This window comes from Odocoileus virginianus, chromosome 2, assembly GCF_023699985.2.
Source record: "Odocoileus virginianus isolate 20LAN1187 ecotype Illinois chromosome 2, Ovbor_1.2, whole genome shotgun sequence".
Taxonomy (NCBI): domain Eukaryota; kingdom Metazoa; phylum Chordata; class Mammalia; order Artiodactyla; family Cervidae; genus Odocoileus; species Odocoileus virginianus.
In genome coordinates, this window is record NC_069675.1 from 12,967,161 (window position 1) to 12,982,102 (window position 14,942).

Below are 14,942 nucleotides of genomic sequence, written 5' to 3' on the forward strand. Positions count from 1 at the left end.
GTTTATAGTAATGAAAAACTAGAACTAACCTAAAAAGCAATCCATGAGGGAACTGATAAAATAATCATGGTATATTCATACAAAGTAAAGCCACATAGAACTTTGAAAGAATGAGGAAAATCTGTAAGTATTAACATGGTTTGATCTCCAAATAAGCGACTGAAATATGAAAGGGGCTTGCAGGGTGTAGTCAAGGTTGTGCTTTGGACCTAGGCAGAGATTTCATAGATGTTTGCTAATTCTGTTACATATTTTCCCCTACTCTATTGCTTACCATTTAATTGTTTACAGTGCGCCAAGCAATTTGCCATTTTGGCAAGCAATCCAGTAGGGGAAAATATCAACGTAACAGAATTAGCAAACATCTATGAAACCCATATGGGACTTCCCAGGTGCTGCTAGTGGTAAAGAACCTGGCTGCCAATGCAGGAGACATGAGATGTGGGTTCAATCACTGGGTGGGCAAAATCCCCTGGAAGAGGGCATGGTTACCCACTCCAGTATTCTTGCCTGGAGAGTTCCATGGACAGAGGAGCCCAAAGAGCTGTAGTCCATGGGTCACAAAGAGTCAGACACGACTAAGCAACTAACACACACATGCATACACGAAGTTCAGTTCAGTGTACCTGAATTTATACACAGTCTATGGAGTTAACATTTTAAGTATTATGCATTTTTCTGTACATACCATACTTTAAAAAAAATTAAACTAAACAACAATGAACTGCATAAGAACTAAATTCAGTTTACCTGTGACTTTTTCTTTCCTGGAACACATACTTTCACACTTTTCCCTTTTATCAGAAGAGGTGTTGTCTCAATGTACTCCATGACTGCAGTAATTGCTTCTTTAAATTCCATTTCCAAGTAAGCCTAAAATGAAACATATTCTACTTTTAAGTCAAAAATCTACCTTAAAATTCTCTGTGTGACTTAATACTTCCTTGTGGAATATAAAACTGAAATACAGCCCAGGTTGGGTGCATGAGACAAGTGCTCGGGCCTGGTGCACTGGGAAGACCCAGAGGGATCGGGTGGAAAGGGAGGTGGGAGGGGAGACCGGGATGGGGAATACATGTAAATCCATGGCTAATTCATTTCAATGTATGACAAAAACTACTGTAATGATGTAAAGTAATTAGCCTCCAACTAATAAAAATAAGTGGAAAAAAAAAAAAACTGAAATTTCCTCAAGTCCTGGTTGATTTTACCTCTTTTCACCTTGCTAAAGTGTAATCTGATCTTTAGGATGTTTTCACACACAAAATGGACATTTAACCTAATGGAATTTCTATACCACTACAAAGGTAAGAAGGAAGCAGTCCATGGCAAGATCATAAAAGAGTAAGAAACAGGAAGGCAGGGCTCACTGAACAATAGGAAAGCAGGCAGGATCTAGTCTACCTGCTGTTAAACTTGACCTTTTTAAAGTTTCTTGCAACAAACAAAATTATACCAACTATGTTCCCTTGTTTTACCTCCTAACTTCATGTTCTGTTTACTCCAAGGTTTGTAGAGTTTATAAAACTTTACTATATAAGTTACAGAAATACAATTCAAATGTAAAAAAGTACTGTTCAAACAAAATCATTTTTTTTATATCACCCCACTGAAGTGCTAAAGCAATGAATGGCAAACTATGGCCTGCCATCTGTTTTTTTGTTAAATAAGTTTTTGAACACAGCCATGAGTATTCATTTATATATCATCTATGACTGTTAAGGACTAAAACAGAATTGTACGGCAGAGTGAGTAGTTGAAATCCTATGACATGCAACACCTAAAATATCATCTGGCCCTTCAAAGAAAAGGTGTGCTTGTCTAAAAAAAACAGTGTGTGGTTTTAAGGGATATAAAGCAGTATTTAGGAACCCTGTTCATTCAATTCCAAACATTTACATAAATCAAGTAACAGCTGTATATGGAGTAAAAGCTGAAAGATCTGACAAGTCTTTATAAAATAAAATTATGACTTTTTAGAATAGATTAAATAACTCACTTCCTTTCTGTATGGAACAATCAGGATATCATTAATTTTTCCAAACGGTTGAAATATTTTTCTAATTTCTTCTTCAGTACAGCCATCTTCTGGTAAATCAGATATCAGAAGAACAGGACCATAATGTGAAGACTGGTCCTTCCGAAGCTATTTTTTAATTGAATGAAAATTAAATCAAATTAAGTGACAAAGCATAGCTATAATAATTCCCAACATAATTTTTCTACCATTAATCTTAGTACTTTAAGCATTCTTTTTTTATTAAAATATTATATTTTCTGCTAATAAATATAAATAATTCTTATACTTTCTGCATATAAAAATATTTTAGAACATCTAAAAACTTTTTGAAATGCTAGGAAAAGAAGGAAGAATGTTTTATACTTCATCATTCAAACCCAATAGCAGGCGGTGTATAGGCAACCAGTCACAGATGCTCTTTTCTGTGCTGAAGCATGTCGTAACAAACAAGACCTATGAAGTAGTCCAGAACTGGTAAAGAGCACTTTTCTATATGAAATTGGATGGCACATCATTGGTAAAGCTGAAGTCACAGCTTTATTTAATCTGTAATAATAATTTTAAAAATATCTAGATAGGCATAATATTTTAATCAGTTCAGTTCAGTCGCTCGGTCGTGTCTGACTCTTTGTGACCCCATGAATCGCAGCACGCCAGGCCTCCCTGTCCATCACCAACTCCCGGAGTCTACCCAAACCCATGTCCATCGAGTCAGTGATGCCATCCAGCCATCTCATCCTCTGTAGTCCCCTTCTCCTCCTGCCCCCAATCCTTCCCAGCATCAGGGTCTTTTCTAAAGAGTCAACTCATCGCATGAGGTGGCTGAAGTATTGGAGTTTCAGCTTCAACATCAGTCCTTCCAATGAACACCCAGGACTGATCTCCTTTAGGATGGACTGGTTAGATCTTCTTGCAGTTCAAGGGACTCTCAAGAGTGTCCTCCAACACCACAGTTCAAAAGCATCAATTCTTCGGCACTCAGCTTTCTTTACCATCCAACTCACACATCCATACATGACTACTGGAAAAACCATAGCCTTGACTAGATGGACCTTTGTTGCCAAAGTAATGTCTCTGCTTTTTAATATGCCATCTAAGTTGGTCATAACTTTCCTTCCAAGGAGTAAGCGTCTTTTAATTTCATGGCTGCAATCACCAGCTGCAGTGATTTTGGAGCCCCAAAATATAAAGTCTGACAGTGTTTCCCCATCTATTTGCCATGAAGTGATGGGACCGGATGCCATGATCTTAGTTTTCTGAATGTTAAGCTTTAAGCCAACTTTTGCAGTCTCCTCCCCTTCACTTTCATCAAGAGGTATGTTAGTTCTTCTTCACTTTCTGCCATAAGGGTGGTGTCATCTGCATATCTGAGGTTACCGATATATCTCCCGGCAATCTTGATTCCAGCCTGTGCTTCCTCCAGTCCAGCGTTTCTCATGATGTACTCTGCATAGAAGTTAAATAAGCAGGGTGACAATATACAGCCTTGACGTACTCCTTTTCCTATTTGGAACCTGTCTATTGGTCCATGTCCAGTACTAACCTGACCGGCACACAGGTTTCTCAAGAGAGAGGTCAGGTGGTCTGGTATTCCCATCTCTTTCAGAATCTTCCAGTTTATTGTGATCCACACAGTCAAAGGCTTTGGCATAGTCAATGAAGCAGAAATAGATGTTTTTCTGGAACTCTCTTGCTTTTTCAATGATCCAGCTGATGTTGGCAATTTGATCTCTGGTTCCTCTGCCTTTTCTAAAACCAGCTTGAACATCTGGAAGTTCACGGTTCACGTATTGCTGAAGCCTGGCTTGGAGAATTTTGAGCATTACTTTACTAGCGTGTGAGATGAGTGCAATTGTGCGGTAGTTTGAGCATTCTTTGGGATTGCCTTTCTTTGGGATTGGAATGAAAACTGACCTTTTCCAGTCCTGTGGCCACTGCTGAGTTTTTCAAATTTGCTGGCATATTGAGTGCAGCACTTTCACAGCATCATCTTTCAGGATTTGAAATAGCTCAACTGGAATTCCATTACCTCCACTAGGCTTTGTTCGTAGTGATGCTTTCTAAGGCCCATTAGACTTCACATTCCAAGATGTCTGGCTCTAGGTGAGTGATCACACCATCGTGATTATCTAGGTCATGAAGATCTTTTATGTACAGTTCTTCTGTGTATTCCCACCTCTTCTTAATATCTTCTGCTTCTCTTAGGTCCATACCATTTCTGTCCTTTATCGAGCCCATCTTTGCATGAAATGTTCCCTTGGTATCTCTAATTTTCTTGAAGAGATCTCTATCTTTCTCGTTCTGTTGTTTTTCTCTACTTCTTTGCATTGATCCCTGAGGAAGGCTTTCTTATCTATCCTTGCTATTCTTTGGAACTCTGCATTCAGATGGGAATATCTTTCCTTTCCTCCTATGCTTTTCGCTTCTCTTCTTTTCTCAGCTATTTGTAAGGCCTCCTCAGACAGCCATTTTGCTTTTTTGCATTTCTTTTCCATGGGGATGGTCTTAACCCCTGTCTCCTGTACAATGTCATGAACCCCCGTCCATAGCTCATCAGGCACTCTATCAGATCTAGCCCCTTAAATCTATTTCTCACTTCCACTCTATAATCATAAGGGATTTGATTTAGGTCATACCTGAATGGTCTAGGGGTTTTCCCTACTTTGTTCAATTTAAGTCTGAATTTGGCAATAAGGAGTTCATGATTAGAGCCACAGTCAGTTCCCAGTCTTGTTCTTGCTGATAGATTCATATATACAATTTGAATACACTTTATTGTTTACCACCTATGTTAAAAATTGACTCAAAAAAAACCTTTTAAAGTTCCACTGCTGCCATCTAGAAACAAAATGAATGTTACAGAACAATTTAGCCTTTTCAAAATTAATTCCCTGTACTCAATATTTCTTTAAAATTCTGTAATATCAGATTGAATATTGTAAGTTCATCCTGTTAAATATAAGCTCTGTGGAGGCAGGGAACTGTAATTGTTTAAAGTTAAGACAATGTTATGAGAAATGTATACCTAAACACTTGAAGATTTGTTAATATTACAAAATACACCTATTAGTACCCAGAAAACAGACTAGTATTCTACACTGGGCAACAAAGTAGCTTCTGAACTATACTATAAAAAAACATAAAACAAATTAAAAATGATTCTCAGCAGATAGTCACTCATAGATTACCAACAAAGATTACAAAAACTTATTAATACTACTGATTATGTCCATTTCCCCAGAGAGCAAAACCTGTAACACGGATCAGTGTGGTCAGCCAAAAACACCAAACCATCAAAATGTTCTCACTTTTGGTATTTTGATTAAAATTTTCATTATTGGACTTTTTCTGTATTCAAACAGAAATCAATAAAGAAAATATTTCACATCAAAATACATCACAATTTCATCAGAAATATGAAAATTAAAAATTCTGAACTTTGCTTCCCTTTTGTCATATTAAAAAGTGTACGTAATTACTTCCAGTAACAAAGAACTACTGACCTTACGTTGCAAAGAAACAGTTTTATCAGCCATCTGTTTACTTTCTGATGAGGTGTCACCTTCCAGACTCTTTGATTTGTGGCGAGTACAGTGTCCTCCTATGTTTGAATCACTCTTTGCAGAGCTTGTAGATTTAGCTGACATCTTTGCCCCACTGCCGGTTTTGAGTTTCTGTGCTGGTGAGGGTCCTTTATCAACTGCTTCAAGATGCTTCTGTTTACTGAATTCTGACTCATGCCCAGATCGTTGTATTACATCTTCTAATGCTTTTTTTCTATCTATTAAAAGTACACAAATACTACGTCAATTGAAAAGAACTTTATAAAAAAATAATATAACCCTTCAAGTGCCCAAATATTTAACACACTGAGCCACTGTTAGGCCAAGCAGGTGGCAAATACATACAAAAAAATTATTAGTCTTTAATTCTTCACTCAAAAAGTATTCGCATGAAGACCCTTTATTCAGTGAGCTTCTCTTATACCAGATATCCTCACGCTTTTGATTTCAGTATCCCTTACATTATTAAAAACTGAGGACTCCAAAGAGCATTTGTATTCAATGTATCAATATTTACCACAAAAGAAACTAATATAGAATTTTTACAATATTATTTAATAATAAACTGCTGTGTTAACATAAATAATGTTTTTACAAAAAAACTTTAATTTCAAAATAAAAATTATTTAGATGAGTATTATTTTCCTGAACACTTAAATGTTGGGCTTAAAAGAAGACATCTGAATTCTCTAATTAGAGAATTCTGCATTCAATGTGCTGGATACACTATATTGGCTACCATATTTTAAGAAAAATCCAATTTCAGACATATGTAGTTGAAAAAGGAAAAATATCACAGACCTCTGAAAAGATTTCAGAAAAAAATTATGTAAAAAATATTTCTTAAAGGTCACTAAACCAACATTAAGACACATGCTGAAAATTTGAACAATTTTAAAATGTTTTAAATTAATTCATGGAAGACAAGTCTATAATCAATTACTAAGGCAAACTAAGATATCTGTATATTCCTGGTTTTTTAATTTTGATGTTGGGTATGTAGATACACTTTCCCACATTTCTTATGATACATAATAAAAGGAAGAAGAATGAAACAGCTGGTAATGTGAATCAAATTTCATACAGAAATTCTAAAATTTAATAAATTACATTTAATTTCTTAGAAAGCTTAGAAGTTTCAGAAAGAGCTAAGCCAAATATCTCAAAATGTCAACATTTAAAATATCTTGAGTAAATAAGTCACCATTTCAAGCTTAATGCAAATACAGAAATTAAAAAAACAAATCAAATGAACAAACCCTGAAACGGTTCAGTCACAGTGAGCACTTATCATTCACCAACGTAAACGTACCTGATGACTTCTCTGATCTCCTTGAGGTCCTTTCAGGGCTAGCTGATCGAAAGCATTTTGGACTACCTCTAAAAGGATTTCTCATTCGATACGGCGAACGGGATCTGGATCTGTATCTAGGAATAAAACGATGGCAAATTCTTGGACTTCGGCTTCTTGGTCTATACATACAACGTACGGGGCTTCGAGATCGACGAAATCTGTGACTTGAGCTTGATCTCCTAGAATGCCTCGGACTGGGAGAATGAGATCGTCTTCTTGGAGTTTCATTTTCTTTTCTGTTGCCTTCATTTCTACAAAGTTCAAGAAAAAAAACCACAAGATTCATTAATTTTATATAAATTTAAATTTATATCAATGACAGATTTACCTTCTTAAAATCAAGCTACTGATATTAACAATGCCAAACTCTAATACCATGTATTTATGTAAAACAAAAAACCTGCTTGTTATGATGCAGTTTGGTTTTGTAAATGAACAAGGATCAATCAAAGCAGATGATCACCTCTTTAACTGCTTACATTCCTGTTTTGTTTACTCACAAATAATTACCACCAATTTCTTGCATTTTCCCTATATCACTACTATATCCAATTATGTTTTGAAACTATTAAGTTATATTAAAGAATTTAGGAAATAACAAATGTTTCTCAACAATTTTCCCACAAAGATTATGCCTTCCACAAATATTTGACTCCCCTACTTGTATTTATACACACTGAATAGGGAATCCCCATTCTCAGCCTTCAAGCCATTTATAATCTAAGGTCCCACAAACATAAAATAAGAATAAAAGTATAAAGTATTTTCAGAAAAGACTAAAAAAGAAAAGTTCACAGATGGGAGCTATTACAGGTAAACTGGGGTAACTAAAGATTCCTAGAGATGATTGCATTTCCCTACTCTTTAAAAATAAAAATGGTAAAAACGAGATTCTATTCAAAACAGTGCTTAAAAAAAAAAAGTACGTGTTTACTTTTAAAGGAAAATCAAATTTCAATAATACCACTATTAAAAAAAATAACTACCTTCTTGATGGGAGGATCTCAGGATTCCAATCAGGATACCTATTTTGAGAATAAACAGTATTAATGAACAGTTAAGATTATAAGGCTCAATCTTTCCCTGCAATATATAGAGAATACTGTTCAAAACAAAAGTTAAGGGAAGTCCCTAGCAGTCCAGTGGTTAGGACTCAGTGCTTTCACTGCTAAGGGCACAGGTTCAATCTCTAGCTAGGGAACTAAGATCCCATAAGCTGTGCGGTGCAGCAAAAAAAAAAAAAGGAAAGAAAAAGAAAAAAAAACTTAAAAAATTGAAAAAAAGAATTTTTAATTAAAAAAATTTTTTTAATTTAAAAAAAATTTTAAAGATTTTTAAAAAGTGATTTATTAATATGTTAAAATATGAATATTTTCTTCAAAGTAAAATATTTTGAGTGTCTAGTTCAATAAATAATAAGTTTTAGGCAACTTAGGAAAAAGAAACACATTCCCCATACTTTAAATGCCTTGACATTTATTTAGGTAAAACAAGAAGTACACATAAAACTGTTAAGAGGTATAGAAGAGCTATAAAACACCAGCTTAGGTAGGAGTTAAAGACAGTTCACTCAGTCTGCAGAACTCTATGGAGGACACCATTCTACAGAATGAGACATGAATGCTGCCCCTTATACTGTACCAAGTGTTCCTCAGAGAGGATCTCAGGGGACAATTCAAAGAAAAGGTTGCTTTTCAGGTAGCCCTTTAAAAAGGGTTATCAAGAGGCATGGATCAGGTTAGGTTTCACACTGCGGCAATACGTAAAAGGAGGATTAGAGGCAAACATATGTTCTATTCCAGGAACCAGTGTGACCACAACATGGACATGACAAAAAGGATTTATGAGGCAGAAAACCTGGCAAGACAGCTCAGAGACAAACTATGAAGGTCCCTGAAGTCATGTTAAGGAAGTTGAACCTAAGTAAAAGGCAATGGAGAACAATAAACATTTTTGAAATGAAGGGAACATAGGAATGTTTGCAAAACAACTGGAAATAAACTTCTGGATTAGAGAAAACAATGAGTGTTGAGATATTTAGAAATCAGGCATCAACTACAGCACCTAGAGTTAACGAAATAAAGAGAGAATGGAGTTACAGGGAAAAAAGTGAGTTGAGGACAGAATCTTACGCACACTAACACTTATGAGTAAAGCAAAGATACACCAATGAAAGAAATTAAGGGGTAATCACAGAAAGAAAAAGTAGGAGGAAAAGTTAACACCACAGAAGTCCAAGAAAAAGACATCTTCATCTCCAACTATTCCAGAGAATCTGGACTCCACATGTTAATGGGAATAAAAATCGCTGATGAACAAAAATACAATTTCAGTAGCCAAGAGGAGAGCTACGTAAGGAAATGCAGTCAGCAAGCTACCTGACAAGAAAATAAAGTGAGGTCAAAAACTAACTAAAGGTAAAACAGTTTTTATTTGTTGACATTTGTCTCAGATATTGTTCGCAGTTTAACTCAGAAGCAATTCTCACCGTGTGCCAGATAGAGAGTCTATGTATCATAACCAGAGAGGACTGGGCGCCACAACAAAGACCTAGCACAGTCAAAAACCAACAAAAACGCAGTTCTCAACTGCCTTTTCCCAAGTCTGCCTCCATAACAAAGGCTAAAAAAAGCTAAATTTGCTTTCCCAGTCTCTTTAGAAGACAGCCAGTGATAGGTTCAAACCAATGACATATAGGTGCAAAACCACTGGCAGACTTCTGAGAAAATTTCTGCACCATCCTTCCTGCTTTGGGAGCAGACACGAAGGCTGGAGCATCTTGTAACTATCACAACGTGACAAATTGAGAAGGCAAAAAACTTAACTCCAACCCAGTATGTCTATCACTCAGCATCAACAACTGTCAAACATGAACAATTTCTTTCATCTACTACTACAATTTTTCTCAGTGATGGTTTCGGTTGCTATCTCCTGTACAGTGTTACAAACCTCCATCCATTGATCTTCAGGCACTCTGTCTACCAGATCTAATCTCTTTAACCTATTTGTTACCTCCACTGTGTGTGTATATATATGTATGTTTTATATATGCATGTATGTATGTATAAGGGATTATGACTTTAACATCATCTTCTTTTAGGATTTTATATAGCTCAGCTGGAATTCCATCACCTCCACTAGCTTTACTGGTAGTAATGCTACCTAAGGTCCACTTAACTTCACACTGCAGGATGTCTGGGTATAGGTGAGTGACCACACCATCATGGTTATTCAGGTCATCAAGATCTTTTTTGTATAGTTTTTCTGTGTATTCTTGCCATCTCTTCTTCATCTCTTCTGCTTCTGTTAGGTCTTTACCATTTCTATCCTTTATCGTGCCCATCCTTCCATGAACATGAAATGTTCCCTTGATATCTCCAATTTTCTTGAAGAGATCTCTAGTTTTTCCCCTTCTATTGATTTCCCCTATTTCTTTGCGTTGTGCATATCTTTCCTTGCTATTCTCTGGAACTCTGCATTCAGTAGGGTGTGTCTTTCCCCTTTCCCCTTGCCTTTCACTTCTCTTCTTTCCTCCGCTATTTGTAAAGCTTCCTCAGACAACCACTATGCCTCTGTGCATTTCTTTTTCTTTCAGATGGTTTTGGTCACTGCCACTTGAATGATGTTACAAACTTCTGTCCATAGTTCTTCAGGCACTCTACCAGAACTAATCCCTTGAATCTATTGGTCAATTCTACTGTATAATCATATGATATCTGATTTAGGTCATACCAGGATAGCCTAGTGGTTTTCCCTACTTTCTTCAATTTAAGTCTGAATTTTGCAGTAAAGAGCTTATGACCTGAGCTACAGTCATCTCCAGGTCTTGTTTTTGCTGACTGTATAGAGCCTCTCCATCTTTGGGTGCAAAGAACATAATCAATCTGATTTTGGTATTGACCATATGGAGATGTCCACGTGTAGAGTCATCTCTTGGGTTGCTATGACCAGTGCATTCTACTTGACAAAACTGTTAGCCTTTGCCCTACTTCATTTTATACTCCAAGGCCAATCTTGCCTGTTATTTTGGTATCTCCTGACTTCCTACTTTTGCATTCCAATCCCCTATGATGAAAAGGACATCCTTTTTTCTGGTATTAATTCTAGAAGATATTGTACGTCTTCAAAGAACAGGTCAACTTCAGCTTCTTCGGCATCAGAGTTTGGGGCAAGACTTGGATTACCCTGATGTTGAATGATTTGCTTTGGAAACAAACCAAGATCATTCTGTTGTTTTTGAGATTATACCCAAGTACTGCATTTTGCTAGAGAAGGAAATAGTAACCCACTCCAGTACTCTTGACAGGATAATCCCATGGACAGAGGAGCCTGGTAGGCTACAGTTCATGGGGCCACAAAGAGTCAGACATGACTGAGTACAACAATCTGAAAGTCAGTTGCTTAATACACGTAAACCTTAGCTTTCTCTTACGTGCAATCCTGGAAATACAGCTCGTTGTCAACACAAAGAAGTTATTAAATTTCCAGAGCTTTCCAATTCAAGAGGGGGTAATAATATTTCAGATGTGAAATGATGTTCTAGATCTAAGTTAACCACTAGAATACATGTTCTTATATCTGCTGCCTGTGTGTTGCCTAACCAGTTTAAAATGTTTCAGAAGCATAATACATGACAATACAATATAATGGCTAAGAACAAGAACCTAAGTAAACGACATCATCTATATCCCAATGTGATACATAAGTATATATATTATCTATAAAGTTTTTGTGACAAAAATGTTCAACCTGAATTTAATGAAGAGGAAAAAGACCAGAAAGGTGCAGAATGTAGAACAGTCTACAAGACAAGACATTTCAAAAGTCAACCATTGTGAAAATATCCTCAAAAACAGTGTGGGGAGTGAGATAGGCAAGGATAAGTTATAAGGGGCATTTTGGAAAAAACGGGAAAATTTGAATTTGGTCTGTGTATTAGAAGGCATTATGAAATCATTGTTAATCATTGTGTTATACTGTAGTTATAACAGATAACCACTGTAGAAAAATTTCCTTATTCTTATGGATGGGGTGCTTGAAGCAGAATGGCATGTATACATATGGCTGAGTTCCTTCCCAGTTCACCTGAAACTATTACAACATTGTTCATTCATCAGCTACACCTCAATATAAAAGTTTTTTTAAAAATTTTCCTTTTTAAGAGGTAGATGTTGAATTAAGGAGTGTTACAATGTCTGCAATGTATTTTCAACTAGTTTTTTTAAAACTGTAACTAATATTAAAAATGTGCATATAAAGTATAATAAAATAGACACATCAAATGTTAACAATTGGTTAATAAAGAGGAAGACTAAGTTTATCATCCCTTCAAATTTGTTGCACCTTAGAAACTTTTCAGAATAAAGTGCCGAGGGGGGGGAAAGTTTTAACAAAGAGCCATGAGTTAGACAGATATTAATTGTGCCAATTATTTGCTGTGTGATAGCTGACAAGCTGCCTCTCACTGGTAAAATCACAATCATTACATGTATCTCTCACATAATATTTCAGTTAATATTATGAAATATTATTATTTCACAGGGTTGAAATATCTCACAGAGTTGCTTTGAAGATTACAGACACTGTGTAAAGCACTTAGAAGAATGCCCAACACACAAGCATACAGCTCTTTATTATGTTACTTATTATTTTTCATACTAAAGCTAACACACTATCTTTTCTCAAGTTAATCCATTTTACTTCCGTGTCGTAATTCAGAAAAATGCAGTAAGGTGAAGAGAAAGAAGAGATAATAAACCTTAAGAAAAGAAATTGGAACCTAAATATACATCAGTAGGGGCTTCCTAGGTGGCTCAGTAGTTAATAAAAAAAAAGTCCGCCTGCCAATGCAGGAGTTGCAGGAGACACAGGTTGGATCCCTGGGTTGCAAAGATCTCCTGAAGGAGGAAATGGCAACCCAGTCCAATATTCTTGCCTGGAGAACCCCATGGCCAGAGAAGCCTGGCAAGCTACAGTTCCTGAGGTAACAAAGAGTCAGACACAACTGAGCATTCACACATACATCAGTAAAGGAATGACTAAACAGATTTAAGTACAGAAGCACAATGCTGCTTATAAAAAAAGAATGAAATAGCATGTTTTGTCTTGGAAAGATCCAAAGTAGCTAATCAAATCTAACGCATTAGTTAATTTTTGAGCAGTAGAGAGAAAGCCATGAAGAAATTATTCAAGAGTACCTGAAAAAGGTAAAAATGTAAAACAGTGCAACAAAGTAGCAGGCATGGAAACTACATGCTTTAAAATCAGGTTGCTATGTACATGAAAAAAAGATCTATCTACACAAAAAGCTTTCAGTAGGCATAAATGCCATTTGGCGTAGAAAATTAATGGCAGTGCATGTAGCTAGACTCCTGTAACTTGCATTTAATGCCCACCTACAGCAACTAATTCCCTCCCATCTAAATCCCCTAGTTTCATAAAAATGAGACCTCCCACTGAGTTTCTGTGGGAAATTTTGTGACTTTAGGAGAGATTTCCATCTACAGGGGCAGTAAGGTCCAGTCCAAGTAACAAACGATCTGCATATGCCAACCGCCGTCTGCGCCGCAGATCCGCAGAGGCAGGTGGCTCTCCCACTGCTCGCAGCCTGCGTGACGCAGGAAGGGCTTGCATCGCACTGTGCATCAGGCGCAGGCACAAGGCGCCAACTGAGCTATGGGGCCCTGTTCCCGCAACCGCTGTAGCTGGTTTAGAGAGGGACAACTAACCCACAGTAGTCCAAAAGGCTCAAACCAAACATTTCCGCAGAATTTATGAGAAAAGAAGTGCTTTATTTTTTAACTCCAGGAATGGTAGATATTCAGAGCACTTAAGTCTGGAACTAAGGGGGTCACTTTGCTTTGTGGAGAAGTGTCCTCATGAGGACAAAGAGGAAAAGGAACAGACAAGAAATGAAAGTATTACTGACACTTTGATTTTTGTTTGAGCACCTAATCCAGATCTTCCTGAAACTAGAAACACTCAAGCTTCCTAGTTAAATGAGCTAATAAATTTCCTTACTTTAAAAAATTAGTCTGAGTAAGGTTTATCATGTATGATTAGGAGAGTCATGAATAATCTCAAAAAAATTTGGGGGACATTTTCATAAAGAACAATGCAAAAAACCAAAACAGCTGTCACAAATTCATTTGCTCAAGAACATGCTACTATCATGAGGATAATGACCAGGAATTTGACACAGAACTGAATCAGCATGTTTAACAATCCTAGGGGAACACAATTTTATGTAATTCCAAACAATATAAGAGAAAAAACACATTATTTACCTTCATAGGTGCCCTGTCTTAAAGAAGGAAAAGGTGAAAGAACTGAAGAACCAATGGTTAGGAAGCACCATATCTAGCTTGTTCATCTCCTACTTAAGGGTTTCTTTTTAAAATAGGTTCTAAACCAAGAGAGATTTAGACCTGAAATTAAATACTAGTGTTGTTTGGTTTGAGTGGTTTTTAGTTAGTTATCCTTTGAGGAAAGGGTGGGAAGAAAGAGAGGGAAGTATAGGAGAAGGGAAGGCTATGTGTTCTGAAACAGATAAACCATTCCAAGGAAGGCAAGGCAGCAGGAATGAACCAACTGTTATTAAATTTACGTACTGGGAAGGAGTCAGAAAAAAAAGATTATTTAATTCATTCCTTTTAGAAAAAGTTTAAATATATTTGTATAATATTAGTATTTCAAATAAGCAATAGCTTTCTAAAAATATTTTTCTCCAAAGTACCACACTAAAGGTATCAAACAATCATACCTGAAACATTTAACTATTCTGTAAATTTGCTACCTATAAGAATGAAAAAAATTGTTCTTACTGTTGACGTAACTGTCGGCAACTCTCAATATGAGTAGATGTATTTTGATGCTGAATCCAATCCTATTGTAAAAGGAGAAAAGTGCACAAATTAGAACATTCCTCATTTGACTAATGACATTAGGCTTTTTAACATAACACAGCATCCTTTGTTTTTTCAAAAATTAAACAAACCTAGTTAGG

At 36.2% G+C, this 14,942-nt stretch overlaps 1 protein-coding gene across 5 annotated transcripts in view; it reads right to left on the reverse strand.

The window, feature by feature from the left end:
- ZNF638 (zinc finger protein 638) overlaps positions 1-14,942 on the reverse strand; it is an 84,686-nt gene that overhangs the window by 51,820 nt on the left and 17,924 nt on the right. For 3 of the 5 annotated variants that reach the window (XM_070476406.1, XM_070476404.1, XM_070476403.1), the window contains exons 2-6: positions 14,761-14,822; positions 6,896-7,188; positions 5,524-5,801; positions 2,000-2,146; positions 751-873 (exon numbers count right to left, since the gene is read on the reverse strand). In XM_070476406.1, the coding sequence (XP_070332507.1) occupies positions 751-873; positions 2,000-2,146; positions 5,524-5,801; positions 6,896-7,064 (717 nt within the window). In that variant the 5' untranslated portion in view covers positions 7,065-7,188; positions 14,761-14,822. Of the gene's footprint in view, positions 1-750; positions 874-1,999; positions 2,147-5,523; positions 5,802-6,895; positions 7,189-7,923; positions 7,963-14,760; positions 14,823-14,942 lie in introns of all 5 variants that reach the window. The other 2 variants (XM_070476401.1, XM_070476400.1) reach the window with 1 other exon arrangement.